This window comes from Taudactylus pleione, unplaced genomic scaffold, assembly GCF_031769625.1.
Source record: "Taudactylus pleione unplaced genomic scaffold, aTauple2 ptg000522l, whole genome shotgun sequence".
In the NCBI taxonomy this organism is placed as follows: Eukaryota; Metazoa; Chordata; class Amphibia; order Anura; family Myobatrachidae; genus Taudactylus; species Taudactylus pleione.
Genome location: NW_028284924.1, coordinates 413,485 through 423,974, shown reverse-complemented (window position 1 = coordinate 423,974; position 10,490 = coordinate 413,485). Strand labels below are relative to the sequence as shown.

Sequence of the window (10,490 nt, the reverse complement as noted above, 5' to 3'; positions counted from 1 at the left end):
CACCTGCAATTGTAAAAGTTAAGTTATCGGGTCATTCATCAAGAGGGTAAAGCAAGAGGTGGTATCATATCTCCTGCTTACCTTCCTTTTGGAGAATGGCCTGCTGTCCCCGTACACTAGTATGGTGACAGAATTAATCAAGCTCCAAAAATATAATATTTTCAAAGCTTGACGGCTCCAGGCTCGCAACCCATTCCTTTCCTATGGAAAGGAGGTCAGAGTTGCAATGAGGGATCCTGTTGGATCCTTCCACTCCTGTCCAGCTCCATCTGTTGGAGATCAGGGATCTTGTGCACATGCTGGGCTGCTAACATGTAAGAGACTGCATCAACCCAGGCCCCTCCAACAAGCCCGGTCAATTAGTACCCACCATCACCCCTCTAGGCACCCTTGAAAGTGATTAGTTTCAAATCCAGATATCCAACATACCTGTACAGGAAAGCAAATAAAAGCCACCTGCCTAACAAGGTTTAGGTCTCCCTTGAACAGCCAAAACTGCTCTGACCCATCGAGTCATTGACCACAAAAACCTCTGGAGTCTTGTGGTAATGGCACCAAGACTTTAGCAGCAGATCCTTTAGGTCCTGTAAAGGATAAGGTGGGACCTCCATTCCACACACTCGATTCAATTGTGACCAGGGGAAATTGAAGGCCAAGAGTGTACCTCAAACCATTTCTGAACAATGGTTTAGAGTGGCAGGGCACATTACCCTGCTGATCGGGTAAAGCCATCAGGGAATGCCATTGCCATGAAGTGTACTCAAATTGCTACAATGTTTAGGTGGTATGTGTCATACATCCAAATAAATGTCTGGATCCAAGGTTACCCAGCAGGACTTTGTGCCCATGACCTGGTTATCCTTCCTTGGACCACTTTTGGTTGTTCCTGCATACCAGGAACTCACAAAAACCAGCCATACTTTGATGCTCTGACCCAGCCTCCTAGCATCACAATTAAGATGTTAGCATAGTCACTAAGATCCTTACACTTGCCCCATTTTTCCGCTTCCAACACATCGTCAAGTACTGAGTGTTCACTTGCTGCCCAATATATCTCACCCCTTACCAGGTGCCATTGTAATGAGATGAATGTTACGCAACAGCCTTCAGTGATTTTAGTGTTGTGCTTGACTGGGATTTGCCAAGTGACCACATTTTAGTGTTAATAGCCACACCCTACAGGGCCATTAAATTGCTGCACACAGCAGAAACACCTCCCTCCAGTACATGCATCATGTTTAGCTGAGACACAAGACTGCAGAAATAGGTTACTCCACAACCACACTAACCTGGCTCAAAATACATATGCAGAATATCTACAAACTCAATCAGGTTTAACCACAATTGGATACACTGTATGATCACCATAACATGAGTGCATGGTCTGATATTAAACAGATCAGTTACACTGCCCAATGGTATATTATATGCATATACCTGGCCAATGATTTAAGCTCTCATTATAGACAAACATTTGGGTGTCCTACTAACTAGGGACATTTGATCCCTAATCACTGAGCTCCGTGTATTGCACCTCCCAAGTATATGGGAGAGCATTCATACATAGGTCTACCCTAGATGCTTGAACATTTAGAGTTTTCCCCACCACCATTCTGAAATTTAAAAAAAAAAAAAGCCATGTGACTGAATACCCATTAAACACCCACTATATTGAGAGCACATGCATTTAGACTAAACGTTAGCCAAGAACCATACAAGACAAATGATACAGGAACAAGTCAGTTGGGAAATGGTGCTTTATTCATATTACAGTGGACATGGTGGGGCTATGACTCCTGCAATGCCACCAGACACCTAGTACTGTGACAGCCACCACCAAGATGCCTCCTCCGGCAGCTGCTCCCCTCAGCCATGTTATAGTAGATGAGTCAAGTTCAGAGGCACCTGTGAACAGGAAAATAAAGTCAAAGCCTAACAAAACTAAGCAGTCATGTAGCTTCTCTGCCACCACAGCAGGTTTTATCAAACATTAGCATTGTGGAAGACACCAAGCCTGGAGCCTTGTCACTAGAAGTGGTTCAGTGTTTACTAGGGTATTAGATATGCTTTGCTTGAGGGACAGATAACAGAACACCAAGATTGGATCTTAGGACAAACTATTTAGAATGTTTGAGATGTAGGGGGACAAGTTGCCCAGTGCAACCAATTTTTTTGTAAAGTAGATGTTTTTATAAATGCAAGCTTAAAGCAGATTGGTTGCCATGGTCAACTTCTCCATCTTTAGAATGCTTTATACACCTCCCCAAAGATTAGTAATTAGTTCTACCAACATCTAACAGCCACAAGACTTTGGACTCGTGGATTTGAGTCCAGCAGTATAAGCTGCACATTCATACACAAATAAATCAGTCTAATGGAATTAAGCCAATCTCTAAGTGTTTAAAAAAAAAAAAAAATTACACACAAATATTCATAACCATTAATAGTTAACCAAGGCAGAGATGAACAAACATTGTGTACATCATACTCCACTCTAGCTGGATTTGCCAGAGATAGAACTTTAACATAAAGTAGCTCAGTATTGCAATCAGTAGTGGTAATAAGCCACCTATAAATAAAAGTTACCTTGAACAGAAATGGCAAGCCTCCTATCTGATGGAATCTCACTATCAATGAAGTCAACTGGGCCTTTGCTTACTGTGATCTCCTGCGCTGGTTCCTCAGCCGCTCGTCCTGCAAATATAGGTTACCAAATATTAGATGTTGTAATCTCATCAAGCAGAGCACGCTTGTGCACACAGAGCCCTTACTTGTCCTCTGGCCACATGACCTTGTGCAGGAATCAGCAGCAGATGGGACACACACAGAAGCGCTGCAGTGGAAGTAGACCTGGGAAACAGAGGTCATTAAAGACAAGTAGCAGTTTGATGAAGACATGGTTGGTACAATTATATAGCATGTATCTCAGTGTCACATATGCAGCACATCAGCTGCATATTAAATGTACCACAAGTCAAGGGGATGTTGAGGTGGCAAATCAAAGCTAAAGCTCATCATGAAGATATATGCAAGACAAGGTGAGCTGATCACTGTACCCAACACAGGCTAAGATACACAAATTCACAGATACTGAATCTAGAAGTTAAACAGTCAAATTCAGTTTGTGTTTAGTAGTTGCTGAGCTGTGACTCCATGGTTCAATATACTTAGACCCATAAGAGTTCTCATGCAATAACTAGAACAGGATGCATGTAGAAGTTAGTTTACCAGTCCATCAAGAGCAAGCTGGGATCTCTGATCCACAAAGGTGAAGGTGCTGACAATGAAGCGCTGGTAGTGGGTGGGGAAAGACATGCTCTGTGTGGGTACACCAACCGGGACCAGCTGAGTGAGGTAGTTGTCCCCAGTATAAGGGCACCTGGAATGAGAAGGAGTAGTCATGTGCATAGACTTATACCCAGTTGTCTCATACAGAGACAAAAGGTATGATGAGATGCCAGCCTTACCGATCCACAAGGATGGGCCATTGGACTTGTTGGGTGGGGTCTGGAGAGGGAGTGGCCCAGCAGTCATTTAAGATCAGGACCAGGTTTGGGTCTGTTCTTTGTAGTATGTGGACCTCCAAGAAGACTGGGTCTCTGAGCACTTTGACCACAGGGTAATCTCTATCCAAGTAGTATGATGCATACTGCATGTCTGCCAGAGAAGAAACGTTATTACAGTTTATGCCCGAGCCCATCACCTATGCTGCAGGTATTCTTCCCATTACATGAAGGCATGCTGCAGTCATTGATTCAACATCAGTTTCTGTAGGGATACTCTGGGTAAGGCAGGCTTTGTGTGAAGTGTAGTAGTAATGTGAACCAGTCACCCACCTGCAGGTCATTAGTTGTAGGGAACTGCCAGATCTTCATTCTTTAGAAAGCAGACTTCTTGAGAAAACCACTAAACCGTTCTAGAACACTGTTCTGCATGAGAGCTAAAGCTATGGGTTCTTGCTTCTGTCCCATTACATTTGTTCTGTAGGCCTCAGCTCATACTTTTTACTTATGCATTGCCAACAGCCGCTGGGCTCTAATGCCCACAGCATTCGCCATACAGATATGCAGTGTAGATTAGAGGTACCCATTCTCATTGGGGTTAGTTTCAATTCCATTAAGCCAGTATGTTGTAGATAAGCTCACCACCTTTAACTGAATTATACATTGCAAACAGCTAAACCCCATTTCGCCAGTGTACTGCTGCATAGAAGCTAAATACACCAGCCATTACCTTGTGCTATCCTCATCAGTAGGAGCAGAGGGCCTGAGGTGGACACAGGAAGGGGTGGGGGCAGGGTGAGCACCTCAACGTGTAGCGGGAGAACACCAGTCCGAGAGTAGGTGCAGCGGACAGTCAGCCTAGGGCAATAATACAGTTAGTTTTGCTGTGTACAGCTCCCCTAGACATACACCAGTTAATGGCTTACCTAAATGTGCTGTCTCTTGTGATTGATGACCCTTGCCATGTCCTTATGTCTTTGGTGGCATAAACTGTATTCTCATACACTATAGTGTTATCAGAAACCTGGAAGATATGGGAGGAACATAATACAAAACTCATGCACTTAACTTGCTAGTTACAGGGACCTTAGCTTAGAAAGCATTGATATACAATGACAAACCACAATATCTATGCCAAAAGCCTTTTTTTTTTTTTTTTTTAAACATGGTGCAGTGTTTAATCTTCATCAGAGAAGAATTCAAGCTCCATTGAGTCAGTGGCTGTATATTGGGGATTATCCAGTGAAAACGCATTGTTACCACCATATCATGTATAACCAAGGGCTCTTGAAGGCTAAAGGTGCATACACATGAAGCAAAAAAATTAACATCATTCAGTTTTAATGTACTTACCAACCTGTCAATGACCAATGATGTGCATTCCCGCATGGACGATAAATACATATTTTATCATCCATGCACGCCGGCCAACTTGGATGATATTGTCAACTTTGCCTGTTCACAGATGTAGCAGAATGACTTCACCGACAGATATTTCAAAGATCTTTCGAGTCATTGGTGGTACAGATCGTACCATGTGTATGCACCATTAAGGTGTGTACACACTGGGTGATTAGTAAAGACAGTATGATTACGACAGTCGTTCAGTGCAGGCACACTCCATCATTCCTGAACATGGCCAATCGGTCGTTAACGGCAGATTGAACATGCAGGCCAATGTTGGGGAGGGGGGGGGGCTGGGGAAAGACCAGCGGGCACGTGTCGCTGGTTGTTTCCTACATTATAGTGCACGATTACTGAGCAAATGCATGATTACGATGTCTTAATCGTGCAATCATTCGGTAATATCGCCCAGTGTGTACGCACCATTAGATTCAGTCTAGTTAGAAAATCTGACAGATGAAATAGGGGGCAAGCACCAGTTTTCCAGCTCACTTCCAGTTACACAGCAGGCTTACCTGACTGGCTCCACCACAGGAGAGAGGGAACCGGAACAGTAAGAAAGCTGAAGTCTTCAGAACGCTCAGCATGGGGCATGAAGTGGCATCTACGTTGAGGACACTGGCTGAAGCCAAGAGCAGAGACGGTGTAGTCACATCCTTAGAGATAGCGATCAGGACCTGGCTGTCATCTGTACATTGCGCAGTCACTGGAGAGGGAACCACCACAATGAAAGCAGTTTTGTTACATACTTTGTCTCGTGATTCATAATACTATAAAAGTATCCCTGGGATTTTTTTTTTTTTCCCCCAGAACAGTTAGTACATATAGGATGGCTTTTAGGGAGAGTCTTTAGATGCTGGACTTGGTTTTTAAAGAGGTTCCAAATATAAAAGATCTAACACAACCTTGACACCCAGCAGGTTCTGTTCAGGTAAGAATCATTGGAAGGAGAGTTATATATGGCTTAGTAACAGATTCCTATAGGTAACGCAGGTTTAAGGCAGTTCCCATCCTCTCGCTCATGGGTACAACCATGGCCTGCCCAGTTTGAAATAAAAAACACAAAGCCCTCATGTAACTGGAGCTGAAGTCTTACATCTATTAACTGGGACGCTCATGTATGTTGGAATGTGTGTACACACCAGCAACTGCCCCAAGACAACAAAGCCAAAATGTGGTTTATCGATTGTATATGCAGTACAGCCATACACTGGTTATGTGGATTTGGGCATCATACAGCTTAGTCAGTGAGTGTATACAGGTACAGGCTTTCTATAAAAGCTGTGTGGAAGTTGTAAACTCAGGTCTCAGACTCGCATCTCCCCCTGTGGCACTCCAAAAGTGGACAAAATGGCAGCATGCATAGTACTAGGTTCAGCTGCCATCTTGGTAAGGGAGTGAAGCTTCCCTAGAGGCTCCAATATGGTGAAGTGCTACTGCACAGACTCCAAGGTACACCATCAGTCACATGAACAAATAAGATCAAAGGAGGGAAGATTCCTGGGAGATGTGGGAAAGGAAGATCAGGCACAATGTCTGGTTCAGAGATGTGTGTGGTACAAGATACCAGGACTGCCTGAACCTTCTATCCATCATTTGTCTAGTACATTCTACAAGATAGGTAGAAACCGATTTGTTTCCATGGGCAACTTTTCTGCCTGCCCTCATTATGAGAGCATCCTCCTTTTTGTTCTATTAAGTCACTGGTCAAGATTAGGAATCTCCTAAACCCCTGGAATGTCTTACCTTTGTTTCCATAGTAACAGGGATGGGAGGGGTCACTGGGAGAGAAGCAGCAGTCTAGTCCTTCACAGACAGCCCTGGTCACAGAGGCATTGGCACAAGGCAAGCGGTCACCACTCTGCACAGCAGCACAGTCACTAAGGCTCGGAGCATCCATAGCTAAGGGAGAGACAGTCCTTAGTGTAGTCCTAACACCCACTGTGTCCCAAATAGAGAGAACAATCTAGTGCAGCAAGTAGTCTGATGGCTCAGATTTCTAACATATGTACTGGTAAAGTTTTATTCTTTAGCTCAATAATAAGAACATCCCTGAGAAAGCATTACTGACTAATTGGCTGCCCAGGGAAGATATTAGGGACATGTGGAATTGGACCAACTTAGTTCTAAAGCTGCAAGTAAAGATGTGCATTTGGAGCCAAGTTGTTGGGATCGCCAGATGCATCCAGCAGTAGATAAGCGTGGTATACCACACAGGTTTGGCAACATTTGTCAGAAATAAAGATGCATTAACTTAATTGGAAACCCCCCACTAAAAAGTATAACATGCCTTATCTAAAAAAAAATAAAAGCCAGACATTTGCTTTAGTTTCCCCAGTTACTGATGACACAAGTAGGTAACATTAGTAATTTGGGGGATTACAGTCACTTTCTTGTGCTCAAGTTTCCAATGAGCTCCCCCAGTTACATCCTCACACAGGACGTCACATGGAGAACTGAGCGTTACCTGGCAGGAACGGGCACCGGATGTCTCTTTTACGATAGTCCACTTGACCGGTGGCAACTTGTTCCACAATCAGAGTCATCACATGGTCTCCATTCTATGACATAAGAGAAATATTAGGCATGCTCAATACAATTCTAAGTTACAGAACCCTGTACATCTGTATGTGCATAGTCTACAGTAAAGGTATTTGTATTTAGCCTGACAGAGGGAGCTGAGCTGTTGGTAAAAGAAAAAGGGGATAATGAGGGATGTACACAGATGTGGCCATGTTCCAAACTAAGACAAATAATACATTACTGTATTGGATTAGAATGCATCAGGTCTGTACGGGCCTGGAACTTATTGGAGCCTCAATATTCAGCCCCTCCCAGGCCACCGATTGACTAATATGCTGCCATAGCCTTTCACAGTTATGTTTTATAGCATTGGTAGCCAACACTGGTCCTTAAGAGTTACCAACAGCGCATGTTTTCCAGGTTTCCTCACAGAATCACAAGTGAAATACTTAGCTCCACCTGTGGATCTTTTCAAATGTGTTAGCAAGTAAGGAATACACCTGTGCACCAGCTAGGTGGCCTGGAAAACATGAACCGTTAGCTCTCAAGGACCAATGTTGGCTACCCCTGATTTATAGTGTTAGCAGTTTTCCTTACCTCCTTCCTTACATAGCAACCATCATAAGCAGCACCAATGATCATTGATCCATCTGGTTTCTGACCTACCCAAAGACCGCAAGTAGAATTATGGAGCACATGAGGCTTCCCTGCATTATCTGGAAGGGATAGGAATACACATGTAACTTATATTCTAATGGCCAACACAGCCTGTCCTGCAGCAGCTAGATAAACACATTACTATAGGGCCAGAGTTAAAAGCAAACACACGAAATGAGACATTTTTACTCTTAGAAAAGAGAAAAAAAAAAAAAAAAAAAAGCTAGGCCACAACCTTCCCAGCTATACATTTGCCACACATTTTACTTCTGTCCCACCCACAATGCAGAAGATATTTATCAGCCCTTCTGAGAGGTGGCTGTTACCCATAGCAACCAGATACTGACCACCATTTTATAAATATAAAAAGTGCACTTGTGTACCACTACAAGTCAGCACACAGACCATATTTCCCAACTTTATCATTCTCTTCTCCGGGAGATGCTGCAGACAGGTTGTTTGGTAAACATTAAGCCCTACCCAGTCATGGCAAAAGGTCACAATTCACAGGTCTGCAGGGGCAGGGCATGATGCAATTCACATCATTTTAGCCCTGCCTATGGGCCCACAAATCTCCATCCTGCCCACTTCACTAGGAAGTGGACAGGATGCGGGAGATCTGCCTACTTATCTGGAGGGTTACCCGAAAATCATGAGCCTCCCACAACTTCCAGGAGTAGGCCAAGTATGACAGACAAAAGCATTGTACGATTACTGTTGGAAGTTCACATAGCACTGAGCGGGATGCAATCGGGAAACTGGCTGTCTTAATCCCGACAGCCGGCTTCCCGACTGCTTTATCCCGGCGAGGGTTAAATGACAGGCGTCTATATCTAGACGCCTGTCATTTTCCCAACGCCGGGAGACCGGCGTCCCAATTGAAGGGATGGCGGGCACCGCGAGCGGACAGCCGCAGGGAAGGGGGGGGGACCTAGGGTTAGGCACCCCCCCAGGAGGGTTAGGCTAGGGGGAGGGAAGATTAGGTTTAGGCACTTGGTTATGGTTAGGCACCCCTAAGGAGGGTTAGGTTAGATTTTACTTACCTGTGGACGATGGGGATTTCCAGCGCTGTCGGGCTTCTGCTGCCGGAAACTCTGCTTGTCGGCCTGCCACGATTTGAACTGCCGGCCAGAGGGCCGGCAGTATTTCATTCCGATCCCCCACTGAGCTATTATAGACTGGTGAAACTCACAATGAAGTTGCACATGCAGCTTATTAGCGTCCCAGAGATGTTGCACCACACAACATTTCTCACAGCTACAGGGATGTCTCAGGGGGCCCACACCACACACCTATGATTTTAATATTCACTTCTCCAGAGTCCCACATCAGTGCCATAATCGCTGTAAATCACCTGGAAAAAAATGGCCACTGCAGCAATTTTCCACATGGGCAGTAGAGAAATCACCAGGAAAACGGCTACCACACCATTCTTCCAGTGACCTGCACAGTAAACTCTGGCACAGACTAGTGCCTACTGCTGTGGCACTGGAGCCCCCAGATGGAGACAGCACACAGGCCCACTCTTAAAAAAAACACCCCTGGTCTCAGGGTTTTTAACTCAAAGAAAAAACAAACAAACTGCTGCCTTATGTTTAAATGATATTTAGTGAAGGGATTGCAAGAACCCAGAGAATTTTCTTTTCAAACTTTATAGCAAGAAGGTCGGCTCACAAGTAGCTTAGAAAAAGCTTTTAAACTGCATTTCCACCAGAACGTGGGATAGTGACTTACAGACCTCACTAATCGATAAAGGTTTATTCTAAATGCAAAGCTTCCATTATAGAGGCCATGTCCCCCCCAGCTAGGAAATAGAGGTCAGAGATACTCACCCAGTACTGTGACAGCAGAAGTAAAATCTAGGTGCACAGAGGGAAGAGACAGATGCATCTTACTGTTGCCACAATGCAGATCAGAGACATCTTCTAACAGCCCCTCAGTACCAGACACTAAGCTACAGCTCCAAAGCAATACTACACATCCCAACCAGCCCCTGGCAATCCCCATCCTGCCTGCAACTCCCAATACTACAGATGCTCACAGGACGGTCATTTATACCATGATGAGAGGGCGGCGGCTTCTGTGTGATCAGACAGGTGCTAATGTGCGCCCAGGTGTGTGTTATAAGGCACTCAGGTGGGTAATAAGCACATTACCCCACTATAGTACTCACCATAACTTACCATCCATCTACTTTCCAACAATTAAAATGGACTATATAAACCCTGATGCAGGCCATACACCTACGCGATTTCAGGCCAATTACCCGATTTTCGATGCGCCGTACGATGGATCGCGTGGAAATCGTGCATTTTTAAAATAGGATACAATATGATGCGCGCTTCCGCAGCTCCTATAAACGGATCGTATGATCAGATGCGCAGCCAATATTATCCATCGTAT

At 44.5% G+C, this 10,490-nt stretch overlaps 1 protein-coding gene across 1 annotated transcript; it reads right to left on the bottom strand.

The window, feature by feature from the left end:
- Positions 1-1,739: 1,739 nt before the first annotated feature.
- On the bottom strand, positions 1,740-10,114 carry LOC148501265 (zona pellucida sperm-binding protein 4-like). Its single transcript, XM_088450674.1, has 12 exons — positions 9,920-10,114; positions 8,028-8,146; positions 7,375-7,468; positions 6,654-6,809; positions 5,423-5,613; positions 4,430-4,527; positions 4,234-4,361; positions 3,468-3,657; positions 3,229-3,379; positions 2,772-2,850; positions 2,587-2,694; positions 1,740-1,905 (listed from the first exon to the last, which is right to left on the bottom strand). The coding sequence occupies exons 1-12, from the start codon at positions 10,092-10,094 to the stop codon at positions 1,763-1,765; spliced, it is 1,632 nt and encodes a 543-aa protein (XP_088306800.1). The 5' UTR covers positions 10,095-10,114; the 3' UTR covers positions 1,740-1,762.
- Between the last annotated feature and the right edge of the window lie 376 nt (positions 10,115-10,490).

Bases quoted from the DNA above. Each gene is read 5' to 3' on its own strand.
- LOC148501265 (XM_088450674.1), bottom strand. From the start codon at position 10,094: ATGGGGATTGCCAGGGGCTGGTTGGGATGTGTAGTATTGCTTTGGAGC. The intron at 7,469-8,027 runs GTAAGGAAAACT...CTTATGTCATAG, and splicing joins GTTGCTATGTAAGGAAGGAG to AATGGAGACCATGTGATGAC. The intron at 6,810-7,374 runs GTAACGCTCAGT...TCTCTCCCTTAG, and splicing joins CCGGTGCCCGTTCCTGCCAG to CTATGGATGCTCCGAGCCTT.